The sequence below is a fragment of the Drosophila subobscura genome, chromosome E (assembly GCF_008121235.1).
Source record: "Drosophila subobscura isolate 14011-0131.10 chromosome E, UCBerk_Dsub_1.0, whole genome shotgun sequence".
Lineage (NCBI taxonomy): Eukaryota > Metazoa > Arthropoda > Insecta > Diptera > Drosophilidae > Drosophila > Drosophila subobscura.
In genome coordinates, this window is record NC_048531.1 from 16,231,317 (window position 1) to 16,248,204 (window position 16,888).

The window sequence follows — 16,888 nt, forward strand, 5'->3', positions numbered from 1 at the left end:
CTTCTTTTACGATCGAACATGCCAAGGAGCAGAAGGGGGGGGAGTATAAAGAGAAGGAGGAGGAGGTTAACTGAAGTACAGTGGAGAGGGAAGACGGGCCAGGCCAGACAGTATGACGCCAAATTCAATACACAACATGGTCGATAACAAAGGTAAACAGGCAGCGACAAGGGGCACTTGAGGGCGAGAGCCAGAGACAACATGGCATGGCCCTGCTACTGCGACAGCTACAACTACAGGCTACAGCCCGTGGGATTGTCGGTTCAGGTCGGTTCAGTCCAGAACCAGATGCAGATATAGATATAGATACACACGCACAGACACACATACAATACACCCGCCTTATGTGTTGTGGCCAACTAATCATTTTGTGAGTCTTGTTTGTTTATTTGTCTTTCTTTATGAAGAACTTTTTCGGTTGAAATTATTTATTGTCTTGCGTTTTGCGTATCTGTATATGAGAATCTGTATCTGCATCTGCAACAATTCGGATGGTGGAGCGGCTTTAACAGTTACTTAGAAATTGAAGCCATTATAATTTCCACCAAATCAGCAAATTATGTGTACATGATCGCCTTTATAAGAAATATTTTGAATGAGATTGGCACATTTTGGGACTTTGCTATGTTTGCATTTTATCCTGAAAGATTTGCGGAGCTAAAAAGCTACAGCAACTTTTGTATTTCCAATATCCCAATATTCCCACTAGATCCCAATAAAAGGGATGACACATGATAAGCTCAAACAGTCTGTCTTCTCTGTTATCTTTTGGGATGGCCAATATTGGCAATACCATTAATAAATGTACCGAGACCGCGGGATTTCCATCTCATTGTGGAAGTACTTTCAATCAAATAAAATCCCCCGAGACGTGTCCGTGCATAAATAGATGACAGATGGGAGTAGGCCACACCAGTGGGAGTCCCTAGGCGAATCGCTCAGACAATACGCTGGGAAGTTTGCTATAAAAAGGCACAGATGCCACGATCAGACAGAACAGTATCAACTCTTCGAAGACTCCAGAATGAAGTTCATCATTTTCCTTGCTATTTCCTTGGCTGTGTTGTGTCTGGTGAAGTCTACACCGCTGCCAGAGGAGCCCATCGTGGAGGATGTGGCCAAACCATTGGTTCAACTGATGGAGCAACCCGTCCAGGCTGTCTCCGTGCACAGTCGCCAGAAGCGAGCCACCTGCGATCTGCTTTCGAAGTGGAACGTAAAGCACACGGCCTGCGCCGCCCACTGCCTGGCAAAAGGCTACAAGGGTGGACACTGCAACAACAAAGCTGTTTGTGTCTGCCGTCATTAATCCTGATGCGGAATGAGTTTTAATCTTGAAAATAAAGTTAACAGTACATTAAAAACCTCAATGAGCACGTGCTGAGCGAACATAGTGATCCATTCATGACAATTGTGATAATTAAGTGCTGAATGAATGATCTCTTATCGCCGATTGGGGATCAGAAATATTCGTAGAGGGGTCAACTGAATCGCACCACAACAACCGACTACTTTTGGTAGATGTTTCACAGCAATTCCAGCTGCACTTTCGCTTAGCGGGCAGGCGGCAGTTCGCTCTATCAATATTGCAAAACTAAATGCACAATTCACTCTTATCAATTAACCAAGCAAACAGTCGGGGCAGGCGCAGGCCCTACCTCCCCCAGAGATCCCACACACGACCGCAACGACACACGCACACACACACACACGAACACATATCACATGCGACACAAAACACAGAAACAGAAACAAAAGCAGAGACAGACACTCAATTAACGCCAATTATAGGGGATCTCGCGAGACGAAATTGTTAATAAGAGCATGTAGAAATGAACACAGAACAGTGCCCGCGAGCACGCGTGAACCAATAATTTCCCGGTTAACTATATTACTCGATTGCATTTATATTGAGAAGCGCAGCGCGAACCACACACGAGTAATTCTCTATTTACAATGAGACTTTTCAAGTTATCAGCGCTGGGAGGGCCACAATCATCTCTCTGGCCCAGGCGGGAGCACTGCGGCAGACAGTCTCGGTCAAAAATATTGTGCAAATCGCACGATTTCTGCTGTGATCGATGCTGGTAAATTTAAAAGACCCGCGCTAGCTCTTCTTCCTAATTCGTGTTGAAAAACGACAACGTCTATTTTCAAGAAAATGTCGATGTCAATGCGGATTCATCATCGTGCGTCCATCCAATTCGCTGCAGCGATTAAATACTCTCTCACACACACACAGGCCCCTGCGGCGAAATTCTCTCACACAATGATTCATTGTAAAATTCATTGTATAAAGTCATAAAGTATACAATTCAATAAAAAAGGAGTATGTCAAATAAGCTAAATTGATTCCTCAAACGGATTAAATTATTGTTTCAGTGTTAAAAGTTTTTGCAAGCTAGTCAAATCAAATAGAACATCAAAATCGAGGAATATGATTTTAGACTACGGTATATTTTTAAAATGAAAGGTATATTTTGGTATATATGTCAGGGCAGACGGTATATTTTATCGATAGCTCGGCGCTCATACTGATTGTCAGACTTTATTTACTTTAGTCGAATATTTAGTTTATTTATTATTACCGTCTCCCCGCAGCCCGCAGCATATTTAAATACACTGCTGATTAGAGTAATTGAACTACATAGTCCACGTAGCTCTAAAGTCGTATATCCCACGGTAGACGCTATCTATTCGCGCACTTTCAAATCGCACGCGCTGTGCTGACGTGGTCCAAGAAGCCAATAATTGCAATAACTATTAGTTTTTGTTAATTAAATTATTGTTACATAGTTTTAAAACATGCTGAGCAAGACCCTACCTCTACTATTGTGCTGCCTCGTGGTGGTGGCCCAAGGTTACAGTTTCACGTCCAAGGAAGTCAAGTGCCACGGTAAGGAGGCAGCAACAGGCTGATGCGGACCTGTTGGCACGCTCCTAAATCGGATCTTATCTGTTTCTTACAGTTTGCAAGGCCACAGTGTTAGAGCTGGAAGAAGCCATTGCCAAGGAGGATGCCAATAAGAAGGTCGATGTGAGTGGTTTCCGTCTGGATGCGCAGGGAAATTCGGCGAGCAAGCGTGTACGCCTGATCAAGTCTGAGATGTTCCTCACTGAGCTCATGGAGAAGATCTGTAAGTGGCAATACATCAAAGCATCGGCAATAACTCGTAACGTTTCAATAACCTCCTGGCAGGTGAAAAAATGGATGATTACCTGAAGGCCACCTACAAGAGCAACGGCAAGTTCACACTGCTGAAGATGATAGTCAATGGCCAGATGAATCCGGAGTCATCATTGGTCGATTTCGTGCAAGACGGTGATCTCAACAAAAGCCTGGGCCACTTTTGCAACGAGGTGCTGGAGGACAATGACGAGATCTTTCTGAAAGCATTCCAGGCCGAGGAGCTGGGTAATGATTTGGACATCAAAATCTGCTCAGAGCAGGCCAAATACTGTGACGAGGCGCCCGTACAGGATGAATACGACTTTGCCGAAAAGGAGGAGCTCTAAAGATGCAGTTCCCCTAGTCAATTCCTCTAACGAATTTCCATGATCATCACCATTGTGTTATGCAGCGACATGCGCTGATCCGGACTGAACTTTCAAACGAAACTAATATACATAAAAACTAGTTACGACAATATAAATCAAAACAATGTGCAATGCCCTCCAGTAATATGTTGTGTGGTTTTTATTCGCTTCTAATGCACATGTTAAGTGTTCTAAATGTAGTTAGGCAGACTGTTGTGTTCGATGTGTTCTTCATGCTACTTGTGTTGCTCCTCTGATTTGCTGGAATAGAATTAATTTCTTGGGTTGCTGCGTTTGACCGCTCTGATCTGATAGTACTTACGGTTCTGGTGGTGGTCCACCTGTGTTACGGAGCATCTGGTGGCGCACAACCAACCATGGAGCACCAAAGCCCACAGTGCCAATAATAACCCAGAACAGCGTGAAACGCATCGGGTTATGCATTCCCTTCGACCAGGGCAAATTCTATAAGTCGCCAGGAGTGTAGGAATTAGATTAGGGATACGCACGAAAACTCTGCCTACTTACCACACCCGGACAACCTCCCGAGTAGCCGTGATGGCAAGAGCGACTCAGCGGAGCGCATATATTGCGCACCGAGGAACGCAGTGTAGGCCACATGATTATATTTTTTTGTCTACAATTTAAAGTTTAGTTTTTTGTGAGAGCGTCGACTGCTGACAACAACAACTATTATTTAATGTGAGATAGAAAGCAAAAGGCCCAGGCCTACTACTTAGAGCTAAAGAAAAACATTGATCCGCTTGGTTTACAGTTGGGGGCAACTTTTATTTCGTTTCCACTTTACACTTAACACTGTAACACACTGCACCGCCTGGCTGGACCTACAAAGCATCTTACATCTGCAAGAACAAGAGAATGTTTAAGCAAATGTTTGCAGTTGAAACAACTAACCTTACATTTGTTGTTGCTGCTGGCTGCGCGATGGCCACTTGGGGGGGAGCGCCTCTTACTTCTTCAGCAGTTGGTGTCTGACGATCAGGAAGGGAGAGCCGAAGCCCAGAACACAGCCGATGGTGAACAGAGCGGTGATCCTGTACTTGTTTGTCAGGCCGAAGGGCAGATTCTGAAATTCAAACATAATTTTCCAATGATATCATTGATTTTCCGTAAGGGATTTGAGCGTTTGCAATTATGTAACCAATGGGTTTTATTGAATTCCTTTGCCTCACCTCTCCGGGAACGCCACCATGACCGCTGAAGCGGACCATGGATTGCGAGAAGTTGCGTGCAATGACACTGCTGCGGCCCAACATTTTGATATTCAAATTTTCAAGTAAAAATTACAGAAACACAGAACTTGGTGTTGGTGGTGCGCAAATTAGAGATGACAAGGGGTCGATATCGATACCATTGGAAAATACAACCGATAGGTCTGCGTATCGCACAAAAATACCGATTATTTTTTGTAGGACATTCGATCGTCGGCAAATTTGACAGCCCTAAATAGTCTCAGAATGTTCGAATGTTGTCAAGCAGGGTGACCATTTTAGTTAAATTATATACTTTTCAGGATATTTTAAACAATTGAGCACTAGTGAATCTTATGGAGAAATTATTGATAAATCGGATAAAATTGTAGTCTTAGCGCTCAGACTAGTAACTAGCTAGTTTTATCAAGTAGAACATTAAAGTCGAGGAATGGTGCTTGTATATTTGGTATATTTCTGTGGGATTTCTGAGCTCAAATTGAGACGCAAAAATGAGGAGAGAGTAGAGAATATCTTGCTCTCTCTGCTGACCTAATCCTATCTCCGCTTTCTCAAAAGCGAGGAATCTGCTTTAAGACTACGGTATATTTTGAAGATGCAATAGTATATTTTGGTATATTTACGAGGCCCTGACGGTATATTCTATCGATAATTTCGCGGTCACACTGACGGATTCGTAAACATTTTGACGGACGGAATCGTAAACACCCAAAAATTAATAAATTCGAAAATATTGCACAAAATTATAAGTAAACGTTTCGCGGCGTCGGCAAAGTTTCGCGCCCCAACAGGAGGGTGTCATCGTTCGGGGGCGCTCGCACAAAGTGTCTGTGACTCGGTACATACAGAATTTTTCCATTCGAAAAAATCGCACAAATGAAGTAGTGAGGAGTAGGAGTAGCAGTCAAGACAGCAACAAGGAGAACGAACACTGGCAAAATGCTCGAATCGCCCAAGTTTATTGAGAATGATTTATACAATGGGAGCCATGCCTTTACCTGGCTGGCCGACATGGTGGGGCTCTCTGTTGATTTGGTAAGTTCTTATAACTCTCCGCTACGATCCGTTCCGTTCCCATGCCATCTACACACATAAATCAAACGGGTGTGTGCACGTGTGCGTGTTTATCTGTGCTTATATACATACAAGTATTCATGTGTTGAGTGTTAATATTGCAGACAAAGCTCAGTACTTAAAAGGTAAATTCTGCAGTGATCTGGAAGGAATGTGCTTTCCTTAGCAACAAAATAAAGAAAGTGTTAATCAAAACGAAGGTTAAATGTGCCGGTTATCCTCTGTTCAAGCCTACCAGCTTTTTTACCGTTTGTTCGGGTTGTTTAAGCGCGAAATTGAAAATTTTAACTGTGCTCCTAAAGTGTTAATACCACATTCCTCAATTGGTCTGCCGGCTGAAAGGAGCAACAACTACAGATGTAAATTTAAGTTTGATGCATGCAAAACGTGAATGATTTTCGGTGTCCCACTTTCTTATCAGGGGTGGAGAGGGGTGCGGTGGCTGTTGACACTCGCCAAGAATAATCTGTGGAATTTTCCACGCTGTACGCTTCCAATTTAGAACAAAAGTAAACTACACAATATGCGCCGCCGTGACATTTTGTACATTGGACTCATCTTGACGCATCGTTGGTTTCGGGATAGTTAAAGATTTTTGCATCATTTAACAAAGGTATGAGTGGGGGTGGCTGGTTCGGGGGGATGTCATGGGCAATTGATCGCCAAGTGTCGCACTTACATATATACATAAATATGTATATGTACACATATTCACACTCTGCATGTGTTTCTTTGTGCCACTCTCTCACCCGCTGACCGTAATCTCATTTGCATAACGGCAACTACATACGAATGTAAATACATACATACATATGTACATAGGTGAAGAACGAGAGAAATAAAAGTGTGATTCATTCATGCATTTGTATGCATTTATCCGCAGCGCTTAGGGCCTGGCCCAAATCCGTTTTAGGTATATTAGCTGGCCCAGCAAAAACCTTTTAGCACTTCGAATGAAATGATGGCCATACTCGTAATATACTCTACTGAGTAGTAATATTTTCAATGCTGATGACCTAATACCAACATCCGATGTAAAGGCGCCGCCGTCCACCTATGCGTATGCATGTGTATGTAGTCCATACGTGTTAATAAAGTGCGAATTTGGCTGATATTGAAGCACGCATACTCGAAAAATGGTTGGCTGTCCGTTGTCTCTATCAAAAGATACTTGAAATTCGATTTAACCGACTTTTATCATGGCTCCTAACAACCCCCTTCCCGCAAAGAGCTCCACGATAATTGAATTTTAGCTCTTTTGTTTGCAAACAAATGGCAGCAACAGTAAATGTGAGCGAGCGTCGGCGTACATACATATGTATGTGTGTGTGTGTGCGCGCTCTCTTTCACGCCTCTGTGTGGCGGCTCAGCTGATATTATTGTCCCCTGCTAGACCCCACCCAGCTCCGCTCATGAATCAGAGTTGCAGGGTGTCTTAGGAGCTACTTAACTTCCTCCTGATGGCAGCGGATGGATGTTTGGGTGTATGACACATTTGGAAAGAGCTCACTATTAGCTGACGTATCATTATCACGAAATGTTTTATTAGTTTTATTATGTACATTTAAATCGAAGGTTGAAGCACGCAAATGCGCAATGCCGGTGAATTAGCCAATTGTTCGAGGAATTGCCTCATCCCGAAAGCATTTACATATGTATGTATAAATATGTATGTAATTCTATGGCATTATAATGCTGACAGTATTGATCGGCTCCAATGAGCTGTTGCTGCAGTCCCGGCCGGTCAATGGCGGCATATTTTCTCAACCCATAAACAGTTTGTTTTCATTTGCTTTCTCGCTCTTTTCTCTCTCAGCGCACCTCCCACGGTTACTCCTCAACATGCACAATGATGTTTGTGTGTGTATTTTCTTTTATTAATAAACAGCAATAAACAACTCATTTTTGTTGTTGTATAAATGTACGTGCATATGTATGTATAATATTTATATTTCACAACTTTTCTATCTGCTGTGGCACTGCGTAGCACTGGAAATTGAACCGGTCGATCAAAATGCAAAGTGTAAATCAATTGAAATAAATATAAATTGGTAATTGTAATGCATGGCGTCGGGCCAAAAGGGTTAAGAGAGCAGCACCGGTAAATTGACAAAGAGAGAGAGAGAGAGAGAGGCGGCCATTTGGCATGTGTGACCAATTGTTGCGCTGTGCTCTCTGCACACTCATTCTTACTCCCACTCTCCCTCCATATGCATAGATTGTAATAAATTATTATTTCTATGACCTTGAGTGGGATGCCAGATGTTGTGAACTCTGTTGAAAGCAGCACGCGGCGGCTGTTGTGCGGTTGTCACTTGCCGCCTCTTCTTTTTCCCTGAGTTTGGTCTTTGGTGGCGCCATTTTAGCATATAACGGTTGTTTGCATACCCTGGGCTACATTTTTATGCTGGGTATATCAAACAAAACCATAAGTACACATATATGGAAGCAATTTCAAGCCGAGCCAATCGGTTACTCTCGCTTTTGTTCCACAGTATAACTTTTTTTTATTGCGTTGAGATAACCTAGAGCTTTCTTGATTCTTTGTTCTTTGTCTTCACCTTCTTGTCTTCTACTCGCACTCTTGCTTTTTATCGTACGTTCGCATTGGGAACGATATTTCTGTTGTTGCTTTTATTGTTTTTGGTTTATTTATAGTGATCACGCCACTTTTCGGTACGCGCTTGCTTGGCGCACTCCCGCTCTCGCCTCCGCCACTGCCTCTTCCCCTGTTTATTAAATTATTTATGGTTATATTTCCATTTGTGGTGCATGTTTGCTGTGTGTTTGCCTGCATTCGTGTTTTGCCCATAAACATTTTAGTTGACTGATGGGCTTCAGCACTGGCAGCTCTTGTACAACATTCTGTTGCAATTTAGGCCCTTGTCAGCCCTACAAAGCTCTACTCTGAAGAACGCCATAGAACAATAGGAAGATGAGCACGCAAATAGTTTCCCCTAAGCTGCATTGTTGTCCGTCCGTTGGCCTGAAACTATAGCAACGTCTTATCTTCACATCAAGTTTCAGACAATAGCGCAAACAGCCGCGTCGCAAAGGCAGGAAGACAAGTCACGAAAGAGGGGTAAAGATTTCTCTTTAAACTATTTGCTATTCTAGTGCATAAAATCGTGTTTGAAATGCCACCCTTCGATTGCAGCATGTCAAAAACAGCTGACAATCGAAATGCAAGGGGGGCTTCCTTAGCATTGCGTGACCAGAAATTCAATATCAATGTTGAAATTCGATTGGCTCACTGTTTTTATGCTCAATTTAATTATTTCACCTTGAGCACTTGACAGAGACCCGTTTTCGAGGTCAGCTGAGAAGCCCTCAGGTAGGGCATACCCCAACCATCAAAACTGTCTGGCTCAATCTGAATCAAAAGGTGAAACCAAGCATGCTCCCAAGCAGGCAGATGAGTTTCTTCCGTATACTCTTGCATTTATCATGAACTCGAGCTAGATATTGTTGCTCTCCTGCTTTAACAAAATGCCGCCGCCCACCCACTTGTTGGGGCCTAATCCCATCCGCGAGCTACTTCCACTGTATTTCGACTTGAAATATTATTCTTAAGCAAGATTTTCCTTTCATTTGGTATTGCGGTGGCAGTGCTGGCTGGCTTTTGTGCAGTTTGTCTTCCCAGTTAACCGGTTTTTCCCAGAGCATTGCCAACTCGAATAATTGCGCATGAGCTCTTTGGATGGATGGATGGATTGGATGATGATTACAACACTGCGTATTTGTATGGGGAGACTTATTTTGTACTTTGTGGCCTTTCTGCGGAGTGTACACGCCAAAATTTATCGGCTAATTGTATACACTTATGTGCGTGTGTACCTTCTAATCAGTTCTGTAATTCAACTCTTTACTCGGCATTTGATGATAACGAAGGAAACAAACCTCACACGAATTGCGCTTATCGATATGATGAAAGACCCTAGCCCATCAGGCCATTGTGGCTTTGTCTTTGACCTGTGGCGCGAGGAGGTACATATGTATATACTTATTTTTACAGTCATACTTGGTTGGACATTGCTTTCGAGATAATATGTCTTATATCTTATATTCGTACACTAATATGTACACGTTGAGTATACAACTCTTATCGACAGTCCGACGTGTACCTTGGCAATTACGAAATTTGAGAACAGAACTTGTAAGATGCTAGCAAAGTGTTTTGAAAAGATAGCTAAAAGGAGAAACTACTGGTACAGTGAGTTGTCGATATTTAAACCACAATTTGTTATTTTTTTTAGATTATACATATGTATATGGAATTTGGGTATTATCTATCACCGTCCAAGTCAAATTTTAAATGATTATCCTGAAATATTTGGTTAGTTGTTATGGTTTTGAGGTACTTTGACGCATTGAAGCTATAATGCAAGGAAGGAAGTTATTCTCTGACAACGGAGTTGTAAAGCCGAATGCACTTTGCAAATTGGTCCAAAATTATCAGGAAATGTGGTCACTTGCTTGTCGGTGGACCCAGATACACGGAGACCACTTGAGTCGACCATTGAACGGGTGACTATAAAAGGCCGGTGCTTCGGAGAAGTCTTCAGAGCACCTAAGCGAAAGCGGTAAAGTAACCAACTGCAGTTAGTTATCCTTTCGAGCTGCCTGTAGTTTTCAATGAATTTTTGTAAGTGTCGCAGTGTTAGGAACGAGTAGGTCCTTAGACTTAATGACGATTCCATTTTCAGCAAGCCTCCTTCTGCTGGCCCTTGTGGCAGTAGTCGCAGACTCGCACAGCATTGCTCAGCCGCCTGCAGACCCTCAGGAGCCGTGCAGCACCACCACCCTCAAGCCACCGTGTACACCAACACCAGAGCCACCATGTACCACAACAACAACAACGACTCCACCACCATGTACACCAACACCAGAGCCACCATGTACCACAACAACAACAACGACTCCACCACCGTGTACCCCAACACCACCACCACCACAACCACCACCTTGTACCCCAACACCTCCGCCACCGTGTACACCAACCCCAGAGCCACCATGTACCACAACAACAACGACTCCACCTCCGTGTACTCCAACACCTCCACCACCACCTCCACCACCACCTCCTTGTACACCAACACCTGAGCCACCATGTACCACAACAACAACAACGACTCCACCTCCGTGTACTCCAACACCTCCACCACCACCACCATGTACCCCAACACCTCCGCCACCGTGCACACCAACACCTGAGCCACCATGTACCACAACAACAACAACGACTCCACCTCCGTGTACTCCAACACCTCCACCACCACCTCCTTGTACACCAACACCTGAGCCACCATGTACCACAACAACAACAACGACTCCACCTCCGTGTACTCCAACACCTCCACCACCACCACCTTGTACCCCAACACCTCCGCCACCGTGCACACCAACACCTGAGCCACCGTGCACCACAACAACAACAACGCCTCCACCGTGTACACGAACAACTCCACCACCGTGTACGCCAACACCTCCCCCCTGTACCACAACTACAACGACTCCACAACCTTGTACAAGAACACCTCCGCCACCACCGTGTACAACAACACCCCCGTGTACTACAACAACAACAACATGTTCCACAACAACAACAACACCCTGTGAAACGGCTGCCACAACACCTGCCAGCCTGATCGAGAAGCTCATTCCCAAGCCTCTGTTAGATCTTTTCTCCGGCTCCACCAGCGTCTCCAGCGTCACCACAACTGGAGACGCCGAGTGCAGCGGAAGGGCTGACGGCAGCTACCTGCAGGACGAGAAGCACTGCCGCCGCTACTACGAGTGCCGCAGCGGACACCGAGTGCTGCACAAGTGCAGAGCCGGCCAGTGGTTCGACCTGGAGGAAGGCAAGTGCCGCCGTCGCAGCCTGGTGCTGAATTGTCCCGCCAAGCGCAACTGAAGACGAAAGGATCAGCGGATATGATACGTGCAACATGTATATCAACGTGTATCCTAACCAACAGTAATCCACTCAATAAATAGCAATCTAATCAAACATTTGACCAACATCTGCTACACCAACATCAGCAGAAAACAACAACAGAAAGCTAAAGACGCGCGTTTGAAGTCATTGACTCCAAGATTCGATTTCAACTTAAGATTCAACTTAAAATCTGTGATTAACATTTGCGGCAAATGTAAAAACTGATTACAGTCTGGAACAGATATGTACGAATATATAAGTGTATATATTTAATATGTTTACGTACAACTATTAATAAATTTTCAGAGTTGAGTAGACACAACATTGTCCCTGATAAGGCACAGTGGTAATCGCGGCATCCGCTTGGCCTTCGGGCTTATGAATTGTCAATGAATCGCCAGGGGTCCTGAGGTTCGTTCTCTGTTGTTCTGAGGCTGGTGGACCTCTCCCTATCGGACCTTATCAGCAACAAAGTAAAATGCGTTTCAAACGAGCTCAAAATCAAGTTGAGCGAGTGGCAAGCAATTGATATCAATTATGGGCTTTATATCATGTGCTTGTTACCGAACCCAATTCAGCAGGGCCTGTCACCCCACCCCACCCCAATCGTTGTTTATGCATTGACAGGCACGAGCGTGAGTGGCGAAAAAAAAAGATCATAAATAAATATCTATTTGAATGGTCGCTGCTGCGGTGCTCTCGTTTCTCAATGTCAGCTGGCAGCTGGCAAAGGGCATCGCCGAGAACGAAATTCACGTAGAATTTACATTGAACTAAAAGCCAACCCACTCGCGCCAAGGCCAAGGGGGATCACCACTGCATCAATCGAACATTGATCACAAAGCGTGTTTGTGATTGTGCGGATTCTTGATCATGATCAAGAGCATTGGACGACAAAAGATGCAATCGTTGCTCCTCTCTGATGCCCATTGCACATCAGAAAAGGCACGTGCACACCGCATGTGTTCTGGTTGGGGTTGGGATCTCAAAGGGGGATCGTATTGCACCGCTATAACAGAGAACTGGTTACGATTCTCGCACTTGGTTTAATTTCCCTAGGTACATATGTACGTGTAAATTGACGTATTCTCTATTAAATTTAAGTGGGAGACTCCCGCCAGAAAGGGCATTCTCCCAAGGCCAACCAGTACCCCTAGACCTTTCTTTACAATTCACGCAACTTATAACAAAACATTTTCCTTTGCATTGCAGGTAAACTTTTTAATATGCCAAATATCAGCCCTCTTCCTGGCCTCGCTCTTCCGCTCGCTGCTGCATCCGTCCAAGGTGTCCAGCAAGCTGCGCCACACATTCGCGCTGTCGATGGGGCTGGCCTTTGGCTATTTTTGCTTTGGCCAGCAGGCAATACACATTGCCGGTCTACCGGCAATCTGCTACATAGTCATACGCACCCAAGATCCGCGCATTGTGCAGAGGTAACGAATAGGCATAGAATCGCTGATTGATTTGAACTCTCGCTAATTTACTGAGATTGCAGAGCGGTCTTGCTGGTGGCCATGAGCTATTTGCTGTGCGTGCACCTGATGCGACAACTCTACGACTATGGATCCTATGCTCTGGACATTACCGGGCCACTAATGATCATCACACAAAAGGTTACCAGCCTGGCCTTCAGCATACACGACGGTTTCGTGCGGGAGGAGGAGGTGAGTAAATTAACTTTGAGTTGCACTCTCGCCATCAATTCTAAAAAACTGAAAACAATTTCGTCTCCTCCTAATAGGACCTGACAAAGGCACAGCAGTATCACGCCATTCGCAAAATGCCATCGGCATTGGAGTACTTCTCGTATGTGTGGCATTTCCAAAGCATCCTGGCCGGTCCACTGGTATTTTACAAGGACTACATTGAGTTCGTAGAGGGCTACAATCTGCTGAAGCGTCCAGCCAGCAACGTAAGTGCATTATGTGGTCAGGTCACAGCGTCTGCAGCAGTCGCCACTAATGGAAGCTGCAGTGATTTCATTAGTTGCCATAAATTGGCTTCTCTACCCACTGCCCCTTCCATCTGTGTGGGGCTTCCTGTTCATCCTTTTGCCTGCCATGGTCATTAGTGATTAATTTCCTTTGTACATTGCAGGGCTCACTGGACAATGGCAAAACGGAGCTGGTGCTGGAGCCATCGCCAACGAAAACCGTGATACGCAAAGTGATTGGCAGTCTCGTGTGCGCCTTCATATTCATGAAGTTCGTGAAGCTATATCCAGTGAAGAATATGAAGGAGGATGACTTCTTGGAGAACACCAGCATGGCCTATAAATACTGGTATGCCATGATGGCAACCACCTGCATACGCTTCAAGTATTATCACGCATGGCTGCTGGCCGATGCGATATGCAATAACGCTGGTCTCGGCTTTGCCGGCTACGACAAGGACGGCAATGCCAAATGGGATCTAATATCCAACATCAATGTCTTGTCGTTTGAGGTAGGGAAATCTTTTCTGTTTGCTATTTTTATCCGTTAAATAATCTTTATCCCCATTGTCGTCCCATGGCAGTTTTCGTCGAACATGCGCGATGCCATCAACAATTGGAATTGCGGCACAAATCGCTGGCTTCGCACCCTCGTCTATGAGCGTGTGCCAAAGCGGTACGGCACACTGCTCACCTTTGCATTGAGTGCCGTATGGCATGGCTTCTATCCGGGCTACTATCTGACCTTTGCCACCGGAGCCGTGACGGTTACCGCCGCCCGTATGGGACGCAGACTCTTCCGTCATCGCTTCCAGAGCACACAGCTCACACGAATGTTCTACGACATTCTCACCTGTCTAATCACACGCATTGTGATGGGCTATGCCACATTCCCATTCGTTCTGCTTGAATTTATGGTGAGCATTCTCGACTCCAGCAGATGCGGAGATGATCCTTAAACTAAATGGTCTCTTTCGATTTGTATTTACAGGGCAGCATCAAATTGTACCTGAGATTTTATTTGTGCCTTCACATCATTTCAATAGTGATCATATTTATTTTACCCCAATTTATACGCGGCGAAAGGAGCGCACGCTCGTCCAAGAATGGCGAAAATGTGGCGGCCGACGCCAGAGTCAGGGACTCCTCACCGACCTCGGTGCCCCTGGTGGCCACAGCGGCACTGGCCGGCAGCAATGATCTCAACGAGGATGAGGACGAGGATAAGCAAGCTAAATGTAAAGACAACACACCACAGCAGCTTTTTACAGAGCAACAGCAACAACAGCAGAAAGAGCAACAGAACAATGTAATACTACAACCACGCCCACAGCCCTCGAATCATCCACAGCAGCAACAGAAGCAGCCGCAGCAGCAGCCGCAACCGAAGAGTCCAAAGCCGCCGACCAACGCCCGCGACGCCATTAGCGTGCCACACGACCAGTGCGAAATGGATCAGTTGTCCAGCAAATTGAAGGAGAAGTTCGAGGCGGAGACCAAAAACATTGAGGAATTTATTGATAAGACTGTAACCGACACCGTCAGCGGCATTGTGGAGTTCAAGAACGATCTAATGCGCGACATCGAGTTTCCCAAATTGAAATTGCCGAGTGGCAGCACCATCACAGCACCACTGGATGCGGCAGCAGCTTCTGTGGGACTCCGCAAGCGCAACACATCCTCTGTGCATGAGAACGGACAACGCGCCGAAGCACCTGGTGGAGGTAGCGCCGATCATGCAGCGGAGGAGAACAGCGCCGCCTTCCTCAAGAAGGAGATTGAAGTGATCAATGCGGTGGTGCAGCAGGCCAACGTGCTCCCAGCGGTGCTCAGTAATGGTCATGCAAAATAGTAGCGGCGAGCGCGAGCAATTCTAGAGAAAGAGATCAACAACACCAATAACAATGATGACAAGGACGAGGACGTACGAGATGAGTGCCACGGCAGGGAATGGGAATGAAGTAGGACCATGGATAGACCTGATTGATTTTTTTCAGACACTACGCACACAACACACACACACAAAATACACTCAAATGTAGACACAGAAACAGATAAGCCACGAACACATTACATTTTTATGGTTTCTGTGGTTTTCATTCTAGAATCTAGATCTTTGATTGAATTGAATTGAATACGAATTGCTTGAATTAAAGTAACTTTTTTAATAAATAAGTAAACGCTATATACATGCATGTGAATCTGGCAAGAAACAACACAAATCCTACTGCATATGTTGAGAATAGTTATGTATCTAAGTGTGTAACAAAAGTCTAATTGTTGTTAAAACTATCTGCGGCCTACAGTGCGTTTCAAAGCATGCACACAGTTGTACACATATCGCACATGCCCCCAAATCTTCTTTGTATTTAGATCTCTTTGAGAGCCTAGCTTCAATTTCATAAGATATTCGACAACTGACTGAATTTGACTAGAAGCGTTTAGCCATACACTATCAGAATCTATCAAACTGTCTGATGCTGCTTTTTGGGACGCACTGTGCGACTCGGTCGTTTAATTAAGAAATCTTCCATATACAAATTTCTGTACTGTGCAGAAATCGGATATACCTACTACTAATGCATATATGTTTGCGTGTTTTCCATATAGTCTATGTACCAGCCACTAAAACAATTTTCTAAACTCATTATTGTAGTGAAAATCCCGCCCGAAGAACCAATGAAATCCTCTTACAGCTGCAACATACCACACAAGAGAAATTCAACCAAAACTTAACTTTAGACTGAAGATATATTGACAAAAAAAACAAAAAGTACTAAGCCAAGGCGACAAAAACTAGAACAAACACAAATTGTGCGTAGTTAATGTTAGTAATTAAGACAAGATGTCGTTTTTTTACACTCAATTTGATTAATTTTTTACAAGTGTGCGCATTTGTGTGTGTGTGAATGGGGTATCTTCCGCTATATCTATCTATCTATATACTCATATAACTCTCCTCTCATGCCACCTGGTTCTCTTTAGAGTTAGGCCCATGTCCTCCACTTGTCTATGACTTCCTACTCTGTAGCTTTTAAGGACACAACACACCCTATATAACCTATTATCTTGTTTTACCCATTACATATTTTTGTTAATTCAATAAAAGATTTCACCCCACAAATCCTCACACATAAACGAGTAAATATATATATTTTTATATTTATTGTA

General features: G+C 44.4%; 6 protein-coding genes across 8 annotated transcripts; 4 read left to right on the plus strand and 2 right to left on the minus strand.

The window, feature by feature from the left end:
* Positions 1–980: 980 nt before the first annotated feature.
* On the plus strand, positions 981–1,370 carry LOC117891196 (defensin). The gene has a single exon (XM_034796531.1). It carries the CDS (start codon positions 1,025–1,027, stop codon positions 1,307–1,309), a length of 285 nt encoding a protein of 94 aa, XP_034652422.1. The 5' UTR covers positions 981–1,024; the 3' UTR covers positions 1,310–1,370.
* Positions 1,371–2,576: 1,206 nt separating this feature from the next.
* LOC117891193 (protein seele) lies at positions 2,577–3,682 on the plus strand. The gene is made up of 3 exons (XM_034796529.1): positions 2,577–2,896; positions 2,970–3,137; positions 3,200–3,682. The coding sequence occupies exons 1-3, from the start codon at positions 2,806–2,808 to the stop codon at positions 3,514–3,516; spliced, it is 576 nt and encodes a 191-aa protein (XP_034652420.1). The 5' UTR covers positions 2,577–2,805; the 3' UTR covers positions 3,517–3,682.
* On the minus strand, positions 3,663–4,225 carry LOC117891197 (cytochrome c oxidase subunit 7C, mitochondrial). The gene is made up of 3 exons (XM_034796532.1): positions 4,066–4,225; positions 3,860–4,002; positions 3,663–3,798 (listed from the first exon to the last, which is right to left on the minus strand). The coding sequence occupies exons 1-3, from the start codon at positions 4,156–4,158 to the stop codon at positions 3,774–3,776; spliced, it is 261 nt and encodes an 86-aa protein (XP_034652423.1). The 5' UTR covers positions 4,159–4,225; the 3' UTR covers positions 3,663–3,773.
* Positions 4,226–4,301: 76 nt separating this feature from the next.
* LOC117891198 (cytochrome c oxidase subunit 7C, mitochondrial) lies at positions 4,302–4,891 on the minus strand. The gene is made up of 3 exons (XM_034796534.1): positions 4,731–4,891; positions 4,458–4,624; positions 4,302–4,400 (listed from the first exon to the last, which is right to left on the minus strand). Exons 1-2 carry the CDS (start codon positions 4,812–4,814, stop codon positions 4,508–4,510), a joined length of 201 nt encoding a protein of 66 aa, XP_034652425.1. The 5' UTR covers positions 4,815–4,891; the 3' UTR covers positions 4,302–4,400; positions 4,458–4,507.
* A 545-nt stretch (positions 4,892–5,436) lies between these two features.
* LOC117891184 (lysophospholipid acyltransferase 1) lies at positions 5,437–16,851 on the plus strand. The gene is made up of 7 exons (XM_034796510.1): positions 5,437–5,804; positions 12,994–13,217; positions 13,280–13,448; positions 13,526–13,696; positions 13,882–14,229; positions 14,302–14,634; positions 14,709–16,851. The coding sequence occupies exons 1-7, from the start codon at positions 5,709–5,711 to the stop codon at positions 15,567–15,569; spliced, it is 2,202 nt and encodes a 733-aa protein (XP_034652401.1). The 5' UTR covers positions 5,437–5,708; the 3' UTR covers positions 15,570–16,851.
* LOC117891190 (extensin-like) lies at positions 10,331–11,855 on the plus strand. 3 transcript variants are annotated; one of them, XM_034796525.1, is made up of 4 exons: positions 10,331–10,488; positions 10,550–10,707; positions 10,801–11,088; positions 11,206–11,855. In XM_034796525.1, the coding sequence occupies exons 1-4, from the start codon at positions 10,479–10,481 to the stop codon at positions 11,755–11,757; spliced, it is 1,008 nt and encodes a 335-aa protein (XP_034652416.1). In that variant the 5' UTR covers positions 10,331–10,478; the 3' UTR covers positions 11,758–11,855. The 3 variants fall into 3 exon arrangements, with proteins under 3 accessions (XP_034652416.1, XP_034652415.1, XP_034652417.1); XM_034796524.1 differs by having other exon boundaries at positions 10,801–11,855; XM_034796526.1 differs by having other exon boundaries at positions 11,008–11,855.
* Positions 16,852–16,888: the final 37 nt, after the last annotated feature.

Excerpts from the sequence above, each read along its gene's own strand:
- LOC117891196 (XM_034796531.1), top strand. The coding sequence starts at position 1,025 with ATGAAGTTCATCATTTTCCTTGCTATTTCCTTGGCTGTGTTGTGTCTG.
- LOC117891193 (XM_034796529.1), top strand. The coding sequence starts at position 2,806 with ATGCTGAGCAAGACCCTACCTCTACTATTGTGCTGCCTCGTGGTGGTG. Across the intron at positions 2,897-2,969 it reads CAAGGAAGTCAAGTGCCACG|TTTGCAAGGCCACAGTGTTA; the intron begins GTAAGGAGGCAG and ends TGTTTCTTACAG. Across the intron at positions 3,138-3,199 it reads TGAGCTCATGGAGAAGATCT|GTGAAAAAATGGATGATTAC; the intron begins GTAAGTGGCAAT and ends ACCTCCTGGCAG.
- LOC117891197 (XM_034796532.1), bottom strand. The coding sequence starts at position 4,158 with ATGTGGCCTACACTGCGTTCCTCGGTGCGCAATATATGCGCTCCGCTG. Across the intron at positions 4,003-4,065 it reads CGGGAGGTTGTCCGGGTGTG|AATTTGCCCTGGTCGAAGGG; the intron begins GTAAGTAGGCAG and ends GGCGACTTATAG. Across the intron at positions 3,799-3,859 it reads GGTGGACCACCACCAGAACC|CAAATCAGAGGAGCAACACA; the intron begins GTAAGTACTATC and ends ATTCTATTCCAG.
- LOC117891198 (XM_034796534.1), bottom strand. The coding sequence starts at position 4,814 with ATGTTGGGCCGCAGCAGTGTCATTGCACGCAACTTCTCGCAATCCATG. Across the intron at positions 4,625-4,730 it reads ATGGTGGCGTTCCCGGAGAG|AATCTGCCCTTCGGCCTGAC; the intron begins GTGAGGCAAAGG and ends TTTGAATTTCAG.
- LOC117891184 (XM_034796510.1), top strand. The coding sequence starts at position 5,709 with ATGCTCGAATCGCCCAAGTTTATTGAGAATGATTTATACAATGGGAGC. Across the intron at positions 13,697-13,881 it reads TGAAGCGTCCAGCCAGCAAC|GGCTCACTGGACAATGGCAA; the intron begins GTAAGTGCATTA and ends TGTACATTGCAG. Across the intron at positions 14,230-14,301 it reads TCAATGTCTTGTCGTTTGAG|TTTTCGTCGAACATGCGCGA; the intron begins GTAGGGAAATCT and ends GTCCCATGGCAG.
- LOC117891190 (XM_034796524.1), top strand. Across the intron at positions 10,708-10,800 it reads CCACAACAACAACAACGACT|CCACCACCTTGTACCCCAAC; the intron begins CCACCACCATGT and ends CCACCACCACAA.